Source organism: Anolis sagrei, chromosome 8 (assembly GCF_037176765.1).
Source record: "Anolis sagrei isolate rAnoSag1 chromosome 8, rAnoSag1.mat, whole genome shotgun sequence".
In the NCBI taxonomy this organism is placed as follows: Eukaryota; Metazoa; Chordata; class Lepidosauria; order Squamata; family Dactyloidae; genus Anolis; species Anolis sagrei.
This window is the reverse complement of record NC_090028.1, coordinates 23,105,409-23,125,300: the sequence shown is the minus strand read 5'-3', so window position 1 is coordinate 23,125,300 and position 19,892 is coordinate 23,105,409. Positions and strand designations below refer to the sequence as shown.

Genomic DNA, 19,892 nt, shown 5'->3' with positions numbered 1-19,892 from the left:
TATGAATTGGTGAACATTGACCACAAGATGATTTTATTGCTGCTAGTATACTGTTTGATTGTTTTAATTAGTTATAACTGTTGACATTACATGGTAAATTTGTGTATTGTGTATTGTATTGTATTTTGTGAATTGTTAGGCATTGAATTATGCCTTTTGTAAGCTGCCTTGAGTCCCTCCAGGGGGTTGAGAAGGGCGGGATAGAAGCACCCCAAATAAATAAATAAACCCTGTTCTCCAGAATCCTCTTCCCACACTCAAACCATGTTCACTTCATTTTAAGAAGGATATAGACAAGTTGGAGCCTATTCAGAGGAGGACGTTGTGAACAATAAAAGGTACTGGGAACAAAGCATTTAAGGAAAGGTCGAGGGAGGGAGTTGGGCAAGTTCAGATTGGCAAAGAGACGATACGATCGTCCTCTTTCAATATGTCAGGGTATGTTGTATGATCTATTACCTTCAAATACATTGTGGTATTTTCTGATTACCGGGATGGTTAAAGGTGAAGCATGTAGAATGAGACAGGAATATTGTTCCAAATAGCAACTTTAATACCACTCAAAATGATGACTTTGCGAACCATAAATCCGAAGAGCATTGAAGACTCCTGTGTAGTGATAAACCAACATGCCTGTGCTTATCCAGTGTCCCTTTTGTGACTCTGTGACTCAGTTTCCCATATGCGTTCCAGCAAGAATGATAAGGAAGTACAGTACAATGAGGGTGACACTGACATGAAATGTTGAGGCACCGAAACCGGACTGGCAGCCATGCGGTTGATAGGCACCCAGTTACTGAAACCCGGCATGCCACAAGAGGTCATCTTCCCACACCAAAATGACACAAGGACATCCTTAAAGAAGGCAGAGAAAGTACCATTGTGTTGTCGAAGGCTTTCATGGACAGAATCACTGGGTTGCTGTGAGTTTTTTGTACTATATGGCCATGTTTCAGCAGCATTCTCTCCTGACAGATTTGTGGATGGCACCTTCACCATTTGGAGCAGCCATGGCTAAACTTGGGTCCAGGTGTTTTGCACTTCAACTTCCACAAGCTGGATGTTGACAAGCTGGAATGTGTCCAGAGGAGGGCGACTAAAATGATCAAGGGTCTGGAGAACAAGCCCTATGAGGAGTGGCTTAAAGAGCCGAGCATGTTTAGCCTGAAGAAGAGAAGGCTGAGAGGAGATATGATAGCCATGTATAGATATGTGAGAGGAAGCCACAGGGAGGAGGGTGCAACGTGTTTTCTGCTTCCCTGGAGACTAGGACGCGGAACAATGGCTTCAAACTACAAGAGAGGAGATTCCATCTGAACATGTGGAAGAACTTCCTGACTGTGAGAGCCGTTCAGCAGTGGAACTCTCTGCCCCGGAGTGTGGTGGAGGCTCCTTCTTTGGAAGCTTTTAAACAGAGGCTGGATGGCCATCTGTCAGGGGTGATTTGAATGCAATATTCCTGCTTCTTGGCAGGGGGTTGGACTAGATGGCTCATGAGGTCTCTTCCAACTCTATGATTCTATGATTCTATGAAAGGAGATTCCATCTGAACATAAGGAAGAACTTCCTGACCGTGAGAGCTGTTCAGCAGTGGAACTCTCTGCCCCGGAGTGTGGCGGGGGCTCCTTCTTTGGAGGCTTTTAAACAGAGACTGGATGGCCATCTGTCAGGGGTGCTTTGAATGCGATTTTCCTGCTTCTTGGCAGGGGGTTGGACTAGATGGCTCATGAGGTCTCTTCCAACTCTATGATTCTATGAAACAATAAGGTGCCAGATGACACCTCCCAAACAAAGGATCTCCCCAGATAGCAACAGCCAGGCTGTGCAGCTGCAGGGCTACTCAATGCTAATCAAGCTTGCTAACTGCAACATTCACACTTGCTTCAAACAGACCAGGGTTCTTTCTTCCTTATCTGTTTGGCCAGCATGACTGCATGGAGCACCGTAACCTTCATGCCAAAGCAGTACTTATTGATCTACTCACATTTGCATGTTTTTGACATGCTAGGTTGGCAGACACTGGGGCTAACATAATTGCACAGGTAACATTATTCCACAGGTATACTACACTTGCCTCACTGCCAACAGTCTTCTGAGGATGACATTAGCCACAGATGCAGGTTTTTTTTGTTGTGTCAGGAGTGACTCCTGATGTGAGAGAATTGGCCATCTGCAAGGACGTTGCCCAGGGGACGCCTGGATGATTTGATGTTTTTATCATCCTTGTGGGAGGCTTCTCTCATGTCCCCGCATGAGGAGCTAGAGCTGAAAGAGGGAGCTCATCCGCCTCTCCCCGGATTCGAACCTGCGACCTGTCGGTCTTCAGTCCTGCCGGCACAGGGGTTTAACCCACTGCGCCACCAGAGGCTCCTCACAGATGCAGGTGAAACTTCAGGAGAGAATGCTACTGCAACATGGCCATACAGCCTGGAAAACTCACAGCAACCCCAAACGTCCCATTGCTAGAATGGAGTTTGGGAATGTTACTTTGTTGAACTCCAGAACCTCTTAGGTGGCAGGGAGTCCAAAGAAGTAACTTCACCAAGACACAATTGCTTACCAAGGTTGTTAACAATGGGATGGGAATGATGAGGTCCTTGGGCTAGTTTTGTAGTCATGAGAAACAAGGAGAGCAAGGCTAAATGAGAAGGATGCTAGAAGGAGGAAACCAAAGTCCGAGACCATAAGGGAGATGCCTTAACTCCAAACTGTGTTGTACCCATTCCTTCCCACTCCACAATTCATTCACTGGGAGAATTCGCCTTGTCGCCTGGATAGAATTAGCCAAGGTGCTTCTGTTGCTGCTTCACATAACCCACCACGTTGTTGGAACTGCCTCCTGCAAAGAAATAATGTGCAGATCAGAAAAGAACAACATTCCAAGTGCATTTAGCAGATTTAATATGTTCTCTCTAAAAATCTCTAGGACTTTCAGAGTATCTCTACAGCAGGTATGGGCAAACTTTGGTCCTCCCTCCAGGTGTTTTGGACTTCAACTCCCACCATTCCTGGCCTCAGGCCCCTTCCTTTTCCCCCTAGAATCATAGAATCATAGAATCAAAGAGTTGGAAGAGACCTCATGGGCCATCCAGTCCAACCCCCTGGCAAGAAGCAGGAATATTGCATTCAAATCATCCCTGACAGATGGCCATCCAGCCTCTGTTTAAAAGCTTCCAAAGAAGGAGCCTCCACCACACTCTGGGGCAGAGAGTTCCACTGCTGAATGGCTCTCACAGTCAGGAAGTTCTTCCTCATGTTCAGATGGAATCTCCTCTCTTGTAGTTTGAAGCCATTGTTTTGCGTCCTACTCTCCAAGGAAGCAGAAAACAAGCTTGCTCCCTCCTCCCTGTGGCTTCTTCTCACATATTTATACATGGCTATCATATCTCCTCTCAGCCTTCTCTTTTTCAGGCTAAACATGCCCAGCTCCTTAAGCTGCTCCTCATAGGGCTTGTTCTCCAGACCCTTGATCATTTTAGTCACCCTCCTCTGGACACATTCCAGCTTGTCAACATCTCTCTTGAATTGTGGTGCCCAGAATTGGACACAATATTCCAGGTGTGGTCTAACCAAAGCAGAATAGAGGGGTAGCATGACTTCCTTACATCTAGACATTATGCTCCTATTGATGCAGGCCAAAATCCCATTGGCTTTTTTTGCCACCACATGACATTGTTGGCTCATGTTTAACTTGTTGTCCATGAGGACTCTAAGATCTTTTTCACACGTACTGCTCTCGAGCGAGGAGTCCCCCATTCTGTATCTTTGCATTTTGTTTTTCCTGCCAAAGTGGAGTATCTTGCATTTGTCCCCGTTGAACTTCATTTTGTTAGTTTTGGCCAATCATCTCTCTAATCTGTCAAGATCATTTTGAATCCTGCTCCTGTCCTCTGGAGTATTGGCTATCTCTCCCAATTTGGTGTCGTCTGCAAACTTGATGATCCTGCCTTCTAGCCCTTCTTCTAAGTCATTAATAAAGATGTTGAACAGGACTAAGCCCAGGACGGAACCCTGCGGCACTCCACTTGTCACTTCTTTCCAAGATGAAGAGGAAGCTTAAGCGGCTGAGGGGGAAAACGAAGGAGTCTGAGGCCAGGAATGGAGGGAGTTGAAGTCCAAAACACCTGGAGGGAGGGCCAAAGTTTGCCCATACCTGCTCTTTCTTCACCTTCTGTTGGATACAGACAATATGAGAACACCAACTGAATTTAAAGCAGTTGTATGTTAATCACATTGAATACAGATACAGTTTCCTTAACAGGCATATTGACGGGTTATCTCTATATATGAATCCCATTCTTAGCAAATCAGGCAAGCATGGTTTGGATCCTGGAGTCTTACCAAAATATTCCTTGTAATGTTTAGGCCTTAGATTCCATCCATCTGGAGAAGGAAAAAAAGCAAAGTAAGTTTAAGCAACTCCCCAAATAGCAATTAATGCATTGACAGCAAAACATGAGTTCGGTATTTTCCTGTCTTGTTAAGAAACAGAGCCTGAGAAAACCTTTTGAAATGTATGTAATTGCAATGGGTCCACAGGAGACTCGAAGGCACCTGCACACTAAAAAGATGCAACGATAATTTGGAGCTCCGAACAGAAGTGCACGGGAAAACTCACTTCCCTTTCCCAAGGCTCTTTGCACAGTGAGACACCTAGTGTTCCCAAGCATGACATGCAGGAAAGTGAAAGCAGAATCTATATAAATAGAATCTATATAAATAAATACCAGAGTTTCCACGCAACTTGATGCACTGGCCCCGATTGGGGATGCCTTCTGCCGCGTTACCAGGGTTAATGATGTGGCATTCATATCCCGTTGGACAGTGGAGCGGCTCATCTCCATCTTCAGTGGTGCTGCAGGCTTCCGCTATGAGAAGAAACATCAGAGCGAATGGTGAGCAGGATGATGATGACGATTACTCCGCTTTATCTCCCCCGAAGGAGACGCAAAGTAGAGGGACCAAAACTCCATCAGATCCACCAGGAATCACTCAACTTTGTAGATGTGGATGGATCTCAGCTCCCAACCTTTCTCACCATTGCCCAGGACAGCTGGGAGTTGTTTCAGAAATATTTCTTTGCATGGTTGTAAAAGGAAAGAAGATCAACTCATTTGAAATATATTGATGGAGAAGAGTTCTGTGAATCCACCCAGAGGAAAAGTGTTCTTGCCATACATTAAGGCAGTGCTTCTCAAACTTCCTAATGCCGTGACCCCTTAATACACTTTCTCATGTTGTGGTGACTCCCAACCATGACATTATTTTCATTGCTGCATCATAACTGTAATTTTGCTACTGTTATGAACTGTAATGTATATATCCAATATGCAGGATGTATTTTCATTCACAAATTTGGTACAAATACCCAAATTGGGTGAGGGATTGATTATGTCATTTGGGAGTTGTAGTTGCTTTCATTTATAGTTCACCTAAAATCAAAGAGCATTCTGAACTTTACCAGTGATACTATTGAACCAAACTTGAACCAGAAAATACGTGAAGGATTTGATGGGCATTGACCTTGAGTTTTGGAGTGGTAGTTCACCTACATCCAAAGAGCACTGGAGACTCAAACAATGATGGATCTGGACCAAACTGGGCAAGAACACTCAATATGCCCAATTGTGAACACTGGTAGCATTTGGGGAAAATAGACCTTGACATTTGGGAGTTGTAGTTGCTGGGTTTTATAGTTCACTTACAATCAAAGAACATTCGGAACCCCACAAATGGCAGAATTGGGGCAAACTTCCCACACAGAACCCCGAAGACCAACAGAAAATACTGTGTTTTGTGATGGTCTTTGGCGACCCCTCTGACACCCCCTCATGACCCCCCTAGGGGTCCCGACCCCCAGGTTGAGAACCACTGCATTAAGGGAACCACTGACCGCATAGGGAAGTTGATGAGGAAACACAACATACAAACCACCTACAGACCCACGAAGAAAATCCAACAAATACTATATTCAGCAAAGGACAAGAAGGATCCTCTCACCTTTGCAGGAGTCTACCGTATTCCATGCAGCTGTGGACAAGTCTACATAGGGACCACCAAACGCAGCGATGCCCAAACACGAATCAAGGAACATGAAAGGCACTGCAGACTACTTCAACCAGAGAAGTCAGCCATAGCAGAGCACCTGATGAACCAGCCTGGACACAGCATATTATTTGAGAACACAGAAATGCTGGACCACTTGGACAACCACCATGTCAGGCTACACAGAGAAGCCATTGAAATCCACAAGCATTTGGACAATTTCAACAGAAAGGAAGAAACCATGAAAATGAACAAAATCTGGCTACCAGTATTAAAAAACTCAAAAATTACAACAGCAAAACAACAGAGAGTAAACAATCAGGCACATCAAATCACTCTCAACAAAAGATCCCACTCAGGAAATTCCAAGCCATTAAATAAGGTGGTCAGTTGAAACATTCACATCTAGCTCCAGCAGACAAGAGTTCTTTGCCCCACCCTGGTCGTTCCACAGATATATAAACCCATTTTCCTACTTCCAACAGACCTCACTACCTCTGAGGATGCTTGCCATAGATGCAGGCGAAACGTCAGGAGAAAATGCCTCCAGAACATGGCCATATAGCCCAGAAAAACCTACAACAACCCAGTTCTATGAATACCGTGGCTGGACAAAAAAGACAAATAAATAGGTTTTAGAGCAAACCTGAGCTTTCCATAGAATCCAAGATGACTAAACTGAGACTGCTGTTTGTACTTTGGACATATAAGAAGGCATAGCTTGCTTGAAAAGATAATGTACTTAATAAGGTAGAAGGCAAAAGGAAAAGAGAAAATCATAGGTGGATAGATCTCACCAAGGAACCTATGGCCTGGAATCGACAAAACCTAAACAGAGCTAATAACAACAAGGTGATGTGGAGGTTCCTTATTCATATGGTCACCACAAGTCATTTATGATCCCACAGCAAGCTGGTTTCAGGAAAGGGAAAAACTACATATCACAAGTGCTGAACCTGACTCAGCACAGAGAAGATGGCTTTGAAAGTCAGCAGATTACAGGTGCTGTCAGCAGCTTATGATACAGTAAATCATCGCCTTCTCCTGAGAAAAAAATCACAATATCACAAAGAACTGCCATCTCACCCACTTCATAGGAAATCTGCTACAAAACAGGAGCTTCTTTGTTGAGTTCCAGGGCCAGAGAAGCAGATGGAGGAAAAAGAATAGCCTACCTCAGAGGAGCGTGCTTGCTCCATCAGTGTTTAACATCTACACAGATGATCAGCCACTGCCAGAAGGGACAAAGAGTTTCATCTAAACTGATGATTGTGCAATCACTGCTTGAGCAGGGAACTTTGAAATGGTTGAATAGAAGCTCTCCAAAGCTTTAGGTACTCTTACTGCCTATTACTGCGAAAGCCAGCTGATTCCCAATTCATCTAAAACACAGACGTGTGCTTTTCACCTTAAGAACAGACAAGCATCTTGAGCTCTAAGGATGACCTGGGAAGGAATCCCACTGGAGCATTACAGCACACTTAAATATTTGGGTGTCACTCTGGACCATGCTTTGACTTACAAGAAGCACTGCTTGACTATCAACAAAAAGTGGATGCTAGAAATAACATAATACTGGCGCAACCTGGAGAATCACAAACAGACACAGTGAAGACATCTGCCCTTGCGCTCTGCTACTCTGCTGCTGAGTACGCATGCCCAGTATGGAATACATCTCACCACATTAAAACTGTGGATGCGGCTCTTAATGAGACATGCCGCATTATCACAGGCTGTCTGCAACCTACACCACTGGAGAAATTACACTGTTTAGCTGGCATTGCACCATCTGACATTCACCAGGAAGGAGCAGCTTGTAATGAAAGGACTAAGGCCAGCCCATCCTCTGTTCGGATATCACAGCATGCTAACAACTTTAATCAAGAAACAGTTTCCTAAGATCTACAGATACACTTGCAGGAAAGCCTCAGCAAGTGAGAGTCCAAAAGTGGCAGGCCAAAACCCAGAACCTAGACCAGTGACTGAGACTGGGTGAGAGACTCCCCCCTAGGCACACAGAAGAGTGGACGATTTGGAAGGCGCTGAACAGGCTTCGCTCTGGCGTCATGAGATGCAGAGCCAAGTTTAAGAAATGGAGCCACAAAGTGGAGTCCACGACATGTGAGTGTGGGAAGAGCAAACCACAGACCACTTACTACAATGCAGTCTGAGCACAATGGAGGACCTTCTCACAGCCACCCCAGAGGCACTCCAAGTGGCCAACTACTGGTCAAAGGAAATTTAGCATAATGCTAAGTTTTTAACTTTGTGAGTTTTTTTATATACATTATAATTATATTCTCAATTCACTTCTGACATGATAAATAAATAAACCACAAGTCCAATTTGACTTGATGGATATTAACAACGCCATCCAAAAAGACAAATGATTTTAGTCCTGGATGTAATCTAACATATTGAAACTCTGTAGTGGAATACAATACAGAGTTTTCTGTACTCTGTATCTTGCATGCAAAAATTAAAAAAAATCAAGTGTCAAGATTGTCAAGTGTGTTTTTGGACATTTGCAAAATTGTACACAGATTTCCTAGCTAAACAGTTTGTTTGGATTGACATTTTTTGCTACATCAAGGCCTTGAATATTTGGGTGACAATCCAGAGCGGATTCACCATTCTATTGGCATTGCATCCACCAAAGTCTTACCTTTTTATATTTATTTAAAAATGCCTATTTTTTCCTTACCTTGTAAAACTTCCTCAGGTCCATCCAGCAGCCAGCCATTCCCTCCCAGCCAGCGCGGCTTCGGCTGCACCAGCCAATCTAGGACTTTGCAAAAGAGACCAAATTGCAATGCAAAAGTGCAAATAGAACCTTTGTTTCCACTGGGGATATATTCCCAGATTTGCTGCTGTTAGTGAAAACAGTAAATAATAATAAGGATTGACTTAGAATCATAAAGTCGGAAGAGAACCCAAGGGCTACCCAGTCCAACCCCATTCTGGACCTTAGTTTGAGGACCCCTGCTTTGGAGGACCCTTGAATCAGGCCCCAAAGGCAACCTCCCACATGGAAAATGGACAGGTGGCTGTACCTGGTGGTGGCGGCACCGACTCCAAGCAGGCATAGATGCAGCCGTTGTAGCAGCAGCGCTTGTGCCTCTCACACTCAGAGTCGGAGCGGCAGCTGGGCACTTCGCACGCGCGGTCGGGCAGCGTCTGCGGCGGAGGAGGGCAACGGTCGTTCTTCTGGTAAGGCGCCCCATGAGAGTGAAGGGGGTACTCGTAGTCCTGGAAGACAGGAGTAAAGAGAAAGCCTGGTGATGGTGCTTGTGATCACTCCTCAACACTACCATACTTACTGACATCGGAGCCCCCGGTGGCGCAGTGGGTTAAAGCACTGAGCTGCTGAGCTTGTTGATCGAAAGGTCGCAGGTTCGATTCCAGGGAGCGGCGTGAGCTTCTGCTGTCAGCCCTAGCTTCTGCCAACCTAGCAGTTCGAAAACATGCAAATGTGAGTAGATCAATAGGTACCGCTCCGGCGGGAAGGTAACAGCGCTCCATGCAGTCATGCCAGCCACATGACCTTGGAGGTGTCTACAGACAACGCTGGCTCTTCGGCTTAGAAATGGAGATGAGCACCACACCCCAGAGTCAGACATGACTGGACTTAATGTCAGGGGACTACCTTTACTTTTACCTAATGTCCACCTCCATTTTCAAAACACTGAAACCAAAAAAGTATTTGCTGCCGAATGTGATGTGCAATGGCAAAATGTGCACTCTTTGTAATTTGGCCAAAAAACATGCGCATTACAGTTACTGCTTGATTAGGATTCCTTCTTTAAAAACAAAAGTGTTCAAGCACCAAAGATTCCAGCAACGTTAAAGGAAAACCTTGGATGCATGTATGCTGTATACAATGAATTCACTAGGGTCCCTCCCACACAGCTGAATAAAATCCCACATTGAAGCCGATAGGAACTTTAGGAGGGTCTTCCCCAGGAGGAGGGACCCTGGGACCCCACCAAAGAGGGATCACTACTTTGGCGAGCTAGAGAAGCCTGATTTCAGCAATTTTATTAAATTAAAAATTTGAAATAAACCTCACCAAAATAGAAGAAGCGGCACCGAGGTGTTTTTATTAGCGATTCAGCTGAAAAGGATGCAGTGTAGCAATCATTCGCCTACAGAGCATGTGGTTACAGAGATCAGAGGCATTTTATAGCAATTTAAAGGTTTGAAAATTTCAAAATTCCCGCTTCCCGTCCAGCTCGCTAGTGATTGGCTGGTCGGATAACAGCTGGGAGGAGACTCAGCCATCCCCCCCTCGCCAGGACCAATCACAGAGCTCCTCCTCCGCACGGGAGCCTATCAGGAACCTCCCACCACTCTGGCGCTTCAGCGAATCAGGAAGAGGGAGGCAGGACAGAAAAGAAACAAAGCGTCTATGATAGGATTATGGAATTCCAATGTCCTGAGTTTCCTGCGTCCAGGAAATCGGCCAGCTAGAGAAACCAACTTCTATTATTATGTGATGGGTGGATGATTGGTGTTGATTACTTGAGCCAAGTTTTCCTGCTATGATCAGATAAGGCACAAAGGTGAGGCTTGGGGTGGATGTTTGCTATGACGAGTTTTGAAAGAAGTAAACAAAGTTGGGGAAGGTGACCTCCCGAGAGTCGTCTCGCTCCCATTGTGAAATGATCAAAAAGTTCGCCAAAGGAAATTCGAGTTTGACGGGCCCAACTCCGAAATCAAATAGGAATTTCAAGTTCTATTGTCCATGCAAGAGTTCCAAGATATGGGTGTTTTGGGACCGCTGAATGACCTTTTCAACACAGCTGGCAGCTTCCTTGATTGAGTTTCCCCAGAGGGAGGGGAAGGGGCGATGGGTTGGGTGCCAGGGCAAAAATAAGGAAAAATATATGGGGAAATATAGGAATCCAAAGAAATTCATATGAAGCATCCCTTCCCACACCCTGCCTGCCAGAGAAATTGATTAAAATAATAATTTTAATAAAACATGTGTCCATAGTTCTTACTGGGGAAGTTCAGATGTGAAAATGAGTTCATTAGAGTTCATTAGAGCCAAAAAGAAATTGAAGAAAGTCCAACAGTCACAAAAGTGATCTCCACTGAGCCAAGGAATGGATTCTTGCAGCGCCAAGATCAAGCTGGTCCTTAGTCCTTGGGAAACTATAACTTCCTCCAAGGACTGGGACCCCAAGGCCAGGCTCTTCCCTGAAAGCCTCATGGGGTCCTTGTTGTTGCTAGTGTCTTGACAAATTGACCAAAACTTAACCCCTTTGTTCAGTCTGGTACCCTTGCCCTTTGCAGAACTATAAGTTATCATCCCCCTTTTTTTGGGGGGGGGGGGACATACTCGACTTCAACATTATCTGCTTCGAACTGGAATATATGTCAGTGTGGACTCTGATAACCCAGCTCAAAGCAGATGTGGGATTTTCTGCCTTGATATTCTGGGTTATGTGGTTGTGTGGAAGGGCTCTTTAACTGCCTTGGTTCAATGCTATGCAGTCACGGGACTGTAGTTTTACAAGATCTTGAGCCTTCACTTCGGAAGAATGTGGATGTCTCATCAAACTTCAAATCCCAGGTTTGTATAGCATTGAGCCATGGCAATTAAATTTGAGGTGACGTCTCTCAAATAGGGACTCCAGATGCATCACAGAATCATAGAATCAAAGAGATGGAAGAGACCTCATGGGCCATCCAGTCCAACCCCCTGCTAAGAAGCAGGAATATTGCATTCAAATCACCCCTGACAGATGGCCATCCAGCCTCTGTTTAAAAGCTTCCAAAGAAGGAGCCTCCACCACACTCCGGGGCAGAGAGTTCCACTGCTGAACGGCTCTCACAGTCAGGAAGTTCTTCCTCATGTTCAGATGGAATCTCCTTTCTTGTAGTTTGAAGCCATTGTTTCGTGTCCTCGTCTCCAGGGAAGCAGAAAACAAGCTTGCTCCCTCCTCCCTGTGGCTTCCTCTCACATATTTATACATGGCTATCATATCTCCTCTCAGCCTTCTCTTCTTCAGGCTAAACATGCCCACCTCCTTAAGCCGTTCCTCATAGGGCTTGTTTTCCAGACCCTTTCTAATTTTAGTCGCCCTCCTCTGGACGCATTCCAGCTTGTCAATATCTCTCTTGAATTGTGGTGCCCAGAATTGGACACAATATTCCAGGTGTGGTCTAACCAAAGCGGAATAGAGGGATAGCATGACTTCCCTAGATCTAGAAAGCTATGCTCCTCTTGATGCAGGCCAAAATCCCATTGGCTTTTTTTGCCGCCACATCACATTGTTGGCTCATGTTTAACTTGTTGTCCACAACGACTCCAAGATCTTTTTCACACGTACTGCTCTCAAGCCAGGCATTGTCCCCCATTTTGCATCCCCTGAAACATCTTCCCCTTTTGCTTTGGCTCAGCACTAAGATTATTGTATTATGCAAATATGTGCATCCAAATTTCGGCAAGGTAAGTTAGACAAAAAAAAGTGAGCATTACATTCGAGTAAACAGAGTATTCAATTACTACAGTATGATCTGCGTTACTTAGAGAGACCACTAGATGGAACTGCTTAGCAATGGCAGAGATGCTACGCTTGAGATAAGTGTTGGATCACAACTCCCAGCACTCTTTACCATAGGCTGGCTGGGACTTTTAGTCTGACGACGACAAGGCTTGCCATCCTTGGCTAAGAACAGCTTAGAGACACAGCATAACGTATATGCTGTTGTTGAGTGCCATCAAGCCAGGTTTAATTTGCGTCGGTCTGAAAGTTTTCTTTCTGAGGATAAGAGTGTGTGACTTGCCACTGGATTTTCATAGCCAAGCAAGGATTTGAACTGTTTTCTCCAGAGGAGTAGACCAACCCTCAAACTATGAGGCCATACCTTCCTTGTTAGACTGGGATGACAAACTCTAATATTATGCAGTACGACATGATCATGGGAGTTGTAGTTTGGTAAGTCTCTGGCACTGTTTGGCAGAGCAGGCTGCCTAAAGCAGTGTTTCTCAACCTTCCTAATGCAATCCCTCATGTCATGGTTACCCCCAAACATAAAATTATTTTTGTTGCTACTTCATAACTGTAATTTTACTACTGTTATGAATCGTAATGTAAATATTTGATATTCAGGATATATTTTCATTCATTGGACTCAATTTGGCACACATACCCAATACACCCAAATTTGAGTAATGGTGGGGTTGAGGGGATTGATTTTGCCATTTGGGAGTTGTAGTTGTTGGGATTTCTAGTTCACCTACCATCAAAGAACATTGTGAACTCTACCAACAATGGAATTGAACCAAACATGGCAACAGGATTCCCATGACCAAGAAAAAAACTGGAAAGGTTTGGTGGGCATTGATGTTGAGTTTTGGAGTTGTAGTCCACCTACATCTAGAGAGCACTGTGGACGCACTCAATGATGGATCTGGGCCAAACTTGGCACGAATGCTCAATATGCCCAAATGTAAACACTGGTGGAGTTTGGGGGAAATAGACCTTGACATTTAGGAGTTGTGGTTGCTGGGATTTATAGTTCACCTACAATCAAAGAACATTCTGAACTCCACCAACAATGGAATCGAACCAAACTTGGCACACAGAACTCCCATGCCCAATAGAAAATTCTGGAAGGGTTTGGTGGGCATTGACCTTGGGTTTTGGAGTTGTAGTCCACCTACATCTAGAGAGCACTGTGGACGTACCCAATGATGGATCTGGGCCAAACTTGGCACGAATGCTCAATATGCCCAAATGTAAACACTGGTGGAGTTTGGGGAAAATAGACCTTTAGGAGTTGTGGTTGCTGGGATTTATAGTTCACTTACAATCAAAGAGCATTCTGAACCCCACCATCGATAGAATGGGGCCAAAGTTCCTACACAGAACCCCCATGACCAACAGAAAATACTGTGTTTTCTGATGGTCTTTGGTGACCCCTCTGACAACCCTTCATGACCCCTTCAGGGGTCCTGACCCCCCGGTTGAGAAATGTTGGCTTAAAGCGACTACTTCCATGATTCCATATCATTGAACCATGACAGTTAAAGTGGGGTCAAGTTGCATTTAGTTTCAGTCATTGACTCCCCTATTTGTGGATGTTGGGTGTTGTAGTCCTATCTATATTTATATCTATATCTATCTATCTATATTGTTGTGAAGGCCTATTATAGAATCATAGAATCAAAGAGTTGGAAGAGACCTCATGGGCCATCCAGTCCAACCCCCTGCCAAGAAGCAGAAATGTTACATTCAAATCACCCCTGACAGATGGCCATCCAGCCTCTGTTTAAAAGCTTCCAAAGAAGGAGCCTCTCCACACTCTGGGGCAGAGAGTTCCACTGCTGAATGGCTCTCAGAGTCAGGAAGTTCTTCCTCGTGTTCAGATGGAATCTCCTCTCTTGTAGTTTGAAGCCATTGTTCCATGTCCTAGTGTCCAAGGAAGCAGAAAACAAGCTTGCTCCCTCCTCCCTGTGGTTTCCTCTCACATTTTTATACATGGTTATCATATCTCCTTTCAGCCTTCTCTTCTTCAGGCTAAACATGCTCAGTTCCTTAAGCCGCTCCTCATAGGGCTTGTTCTCCAGACCCTTATTATGAAAACTAAACTGTGTGAAAATGCTGATTGGTAGATTCTTAGGGACTTGCAGTCTCCTCCAAATCTCTTCTTTTGCTAGTGTTCAGATTCCTTGCTCTCTCCCTTCCTAACTCACCCCTTTGAACCCTTCTCCTTCCTTAGGCGAGCCTTCTGGCCTACTTTTGAGTGGCTTCCTTCCGTCCTTCGTCCTTGGTGAACCTACGCAGTCCCTGCTCACAATGAGGGGAAATGGGCTTTCAAGGAAACACTTCTTGGAAAAGAACGTTGCTTTGGTCTGCATCCGCTCTGCTCTGCGGGACCCTTCCTCTCTTGGAATTCAGCCCCACCCTTGGATGCAAAGCGTAGCCAGGCCTTTGAAGGCATTGCAAAGCCCAGTTGGTGTTTCCTTGAATGTGGGAGGCATGCTTGGAAAATAAGGGTATACATGCATCTGATGTTTATCCTATAACCCCGAGACAATGTCCCACAACATCCTGAGAATTATAGGGGTTTTTTTTTTGGGGGGGGGGACTCTTACTCCTCCGTGGAGAATACTAAGTAATCATAGAATCATAGAATCAAAGAGTTGGAAGAGACCTCATGGGCCATCCAGTCCAACCCCCTGCCAAGAAGCAGGAATATTGCATTCAAATCACCCCCAGCAGATGGCCATCCAGCCCCTTTTTAAAAGCTTTCAAGGAAGGAGCTTCCACCACACTCCAGGGCAGAGAGTTCCACTGCTGAACGACTCTCACAGTCAGGAAGTTGTTCCTCATGTTCAGATGGAATCTCCTTTCTTGTAGTTTGAAGCCATTGTTCTACATCCTAGTCTCCAGGGAGGCAGAAAACAAGCTTGCTCCCTCCTCCCTGTGGATTCCTCTCACATATTTATACATGGCTATCATATCTCATCTCAGCCTTCTCTTCTTCAGGCTAAACATGCCCAGCTCCTTAAGCCGTTCCTCATAGGGCTTGTTCTCCAGACCCTTGATCATTTTAGTCGCCCTCCTCTGGACACATTCCAGCTTGTCAATATCTCTCTTGAATTGTGGTGCCCAGAATTGGACACAATATTCCAGGTGTCGTCTAACCAAAGCGGAATAGAGGAGTAGCATGACTTCCCTAGATCTAGACACTATGCTCTTATTGATGCAGGCCAAAATCCCATTGGCTTTTTTTGCCGCCACATCACATTGTTGGCTCATGTTTAACTTGTTGTCCACGAGGACTCCAATATCCTTTTCACACGTACTGCTCTCGAGCCGGGCATTGTCCCCGCACTTTATTACCCACCCCAAACTGCAAAACCCTGGCTGCAACAATGGAATCCTAGGGCTCTAATCGTGTTTTATGAAAGGGCCTGAGGTTTTCTGAACTAGGACATGGTTAGTCAAACAGTGTTCCTTCAGTTCCAAGTTTGGGGAGTGTCCCTTTAAGCAGGGCCAATCCAAAAAGGATAGACGCTCCTCAACTATGCAGGTGCGGATTTCCAGGTACAGACATCCATTGAGAAATAGATAGCAATCAATCCTTCCAGTGTAGTCTAAATACCCTAAAGGTACCAGAAGCTAAGAAGGGACATGCATGGGCAAACTTCAGCCCTCCAAGTGTTTTGGACTTCAACTCCCACAATTCCTAACAGCCTACTGACTGTTAGGAATTGTGGGAGCTGAAGTTCAAAACACCTGGAGGGCTGAAGTTGGCCCAGGTTTGAGTTAGAAGATGGGTAAGAGATGACCAATGACATTCAAACTGTATTATATGTCAGTGTAGATGGGGCCTTGGAGACTCGAGTTCAACCCCTCCTTGGCCAGGGAAACCCACTGGATGGCCAAAGGCAAGTGGTACTCTCTTGGCCTCAAAGAAGGGAACAGCAAGCCCTCTCTAGAGCAGTGGTTCTCAACGTTCCTAATGCCGCGACCCCTTAATACAGTTCCTCATGTTGTGGTGACCCCCAGCCATTAAATTATTTTCGTTGCTACTTCATAATTGTAATTTTGCTACTGGTATGAATCGTTATATAAATATCTGATATGCAGAATGTATTCTCATTCACTGGACCAAATTTGGCACAAATACCCAATATGCCCAAATTTGAATACTGGTGGGGTTGGGATGGGAGGATTGGTGGGAGGATGGGGTTTGGTGGGCATTGACCTTGAGTTTGGGAGTTGTAGTTCAGCTACATCCAGAGAGCACTGTGGGCTCAAACAATGATGGGTCTGTACCAAACTTGGCACAAATACTCAATATGCCCAAATATGTGCACTGGTGAAGTTTGGGGGAAATAGACCTTGACATGGGGGAGTTGAAGTTTACTTACATTCAAAGAGCATTCTGAACTACACTAACAATGGACTTGAACCAAACTTGGCACACAGAACTTTCATGACTGACAGAAAATGCTGGAAGGGTTTGGTGGGCATTGACCTTGGGTTTTAGAGTTGTAGTTCGCCTACATCCAGAGAGCACTGTGGAATCTAACAACAATAGATCTGGACCAAACTTGGCACAAATATACAGTATGCCCAAATGTGAACACTGGCAAGTTTGGTTCAATTGGGAGTTGTAGTTGCTGGGATTTATAGTTCACCTACAATCAAAGAGCATTCTGAACTCCACCAATGATGGAATTGAATCAAACTTAGCACATAGAACTTCCATGACCAACAAAAATAACTGGAAGGGTTTGGTGGGCATTGACCTTGAGTTTTGAAGTTGCAGTTCACCTACCTCCAGAGAACATTGTGGACTCAAACAATGATGGATCTGGATCAAACTTTGCACGAATACTCAATATGCCCAAATGTGAACACTGGTGAAGTTCGGGGGAAATAGACCTTGACATTGGGGAGTTGTAGTTGCTGGGATTTATAGTTCACCTACTACCAAAGAGCATTCTGAAGCCCACCAACAATAGAATCAGGCCAAACTTCCCACACAGAACTCCCATGACCAACAGAAAATACTGTCTGTGATGGTCTTTGACGACCCCTCTGGCACCCCCTCGCGACCCCTTCAGGTTGAGAACCACTGCTCTAGAGAAATGTTGCCTATGAAAGGTTTGCTTTAGGGTCTCCATAAATTAGGAATGATTTCAAGGCACACAACAACAACAACCACAACAAAATAAGTGACCTGAGGTTGAGGGAAAGGTGGGATCCAAATAAACAGAAGAGGAAGAGGAAGGATAAAAGGAAGGGGAAGAATAAGAATGAAAGAAGATTAAAAGTGGGAGGAGGAGAAAGAGAGAGAGACAGAAAAGAAGGAGGAGGAGGAGCCACTGCCGAAGCTGCCTTTGATAATCTCGGTGTTTCTCAACTTTCCTAGTGCCGCAACCCCATAATACAGGTCCTCATGTTGTGGTGACCCCTGACCATAATCTTATTTTCGTTGCTACTTCATAACTGTCATTTTGCTGCTGTTAGGAATCGTCATGTAAATATCTGATTTGCAGGATGTCTTTTAATTCACTGGACCAAATTTAGCACAAATACCCGATATGACCAAATTTGAATACTAGTGAGGTTGGGGGGGGGGGGGGAGATTGATATCGTCACTTGGGCGTTGTAGTTGCTGGAATTTATAGTTCACCTACAATAAAAGAGCATTCTGAACTCCACCAACGATGGAATTGGACCAAACTTGGCACACGGAATTCCCATGACCAAGAGAAAATACTGGAAGGGTTTGGTGGGCATTGACCTTGATTTTTGGAGTTATAGATCGCCTACATCCAGAGAACACTGTGGACTCAAACAATGATCAATCTGGACCAAACTTGGCCCAAATACTCAATATGCCCAAATATGAACACTAGTAGAATTAAGGGATAATAGACACTGACATTTAGGAGTTGTAGAGTTTTGGGATTTATAGTTCACAGACTTCAATCAAAGAGCATTCTGAACCCCACCAACAATAGAATTGAGCCAAACTTCCCACACAGACAGAGACGGCTCTAGGTAATTTTCAACGGTAAGCAAACAGTATTTTGACGCCCCCGCCCCCCCCCCAACCAATCACTGATATATATTTTCTGTTTGTCATGGGAGTTCTGTGTGCCATATTTGGTTCAATTCCATCATTGGAGGAGTTCAGAATGCTCTTTGATTGTAAGGTTAAATATACATCCCAGTAACTACAACTCACATATGTCAAGGTCTGTTTTCCCCCAAGAACGTCTCAAGAGCGCCCCTGGGCAAAATCAACTATACTGTAAATGCTTACTTTGCGTAATGGGTTGAGCCGCCCCTGCACACAGAACCCCTACGACAAACAGAAAATACTATGTTTTCTGATGTTTTTGGCAACCCCTCTGACACCCCCTCACAACCCCCCAGGGGTCCCAACCTCCAGGTTGAGAAACGCTAACCTAGTGATTTTCCATGGCCAAGAGGAAGAAAAAAAGGAGGAAGGGAAGAAGAAAGATGAGGGAAGAGGAGGAGGAGGCAGAAAAAGAGGTGGAAGATCAAGAAGAAGAAGAACAAGTATGAAGAAGAGGAGGAAGAGAAGAAGAAAGGGAAAGAGAAGAGGAGGAGGAAAATTAATAAATGCAACTAAAGATCAATTCCAAACAAACAGACAAAGCTTCTGAATGTAATAGCCATAGACAGCACTTTTAGAGCACCATTACAAAAATCAAAACCACTTGAAACATGCTCTCATAGAATCATAGAATCAAAGAGTTGGAAGAGACCACATGGGCCATCAGAGGCGGCCCTAGGTAATTTTCAATGGTAAGCAAACACTATTTTAGCGCCCCCCCCCCCCCCCCTCGACCAATCACTGATATATATTTTCTGTTCGTCATGGGAGTTCTGTGTGCCATATTTGGTTCAATTCCATCATTGGTGGAGCTCAGAATGCTCTTTGATTTTAGGTGAACTATACATCCCAGTAACTACAACTCACATATGTCAAGGTCTATTTTTCCCCAAGAGCACCTCAAGAGCGCCCCTGGGCAAAATCAACTATACTGCAAATGCTTACTTTGCGTAATGGGTTGAGCTGCCCCTGTGGGCCATCCAGTCCAACCCCCTGCCAAGAAGCAGGAATATTGCATTCAAAGCACCCCTGACAGATGGCCATCCAGCCTCTGTTTAAAAGCTTTCAAAGAAGGAGCCTCCACCACACTCCGGGGCAGAGAGTTCCACTGCTGAATGGCTCTCACAGTTAGGAAGTTCTTCCTCCTTGTCAACAATCTTGCGATACTTCCTTGGTTCATAGACAGGATCCAAGTAATGAATGCTCCAAAACCAGTCATCATCATAATC

At 44.8% G+C, this 19,892-nt stretch overlaps 1 protein-coding gene across 2 annotated transcripts in view; it reads right to left on the bottom strand.

The window, feature by feature from the left end:
* Positions 1-530: 530 nt before the first annotated feature.
* Positions 531-19,892, bottom strand: part of WFDC1 (WAP four-disulfide core domain 1) — a 30,245-nt gene continuing 10,883 nt past the window's right edge. For both annotated transcript variants that reach the window (XM_067471048.1, XM_060788155.2), the window contains 5 exons: positions 9,099-9,294; positions 8,750-8,833; positions 4,728-4,868; positions 4,342-4,383; positions 531-2,839 (listed from right to left, as the gene is read on the bottom strand). In XM_067471048.1, coding sequence (XP_067327149.1) covers positions 2,781-2,839; positions 4,342-4,383; positions 4,728-4,868; positions 8,750-8,833; positions 9,099-9,294 — 522 coding nt within the window. In that variant the 3' untranslated portion in view covers positions 531-2,780. The remainder of the gene's footprint in view (positions 2,840-4,341; positions 4,384-4,727; positions 4,869-8,749; positions 8,834-9,098; positions 9,295-19,892) is intronic.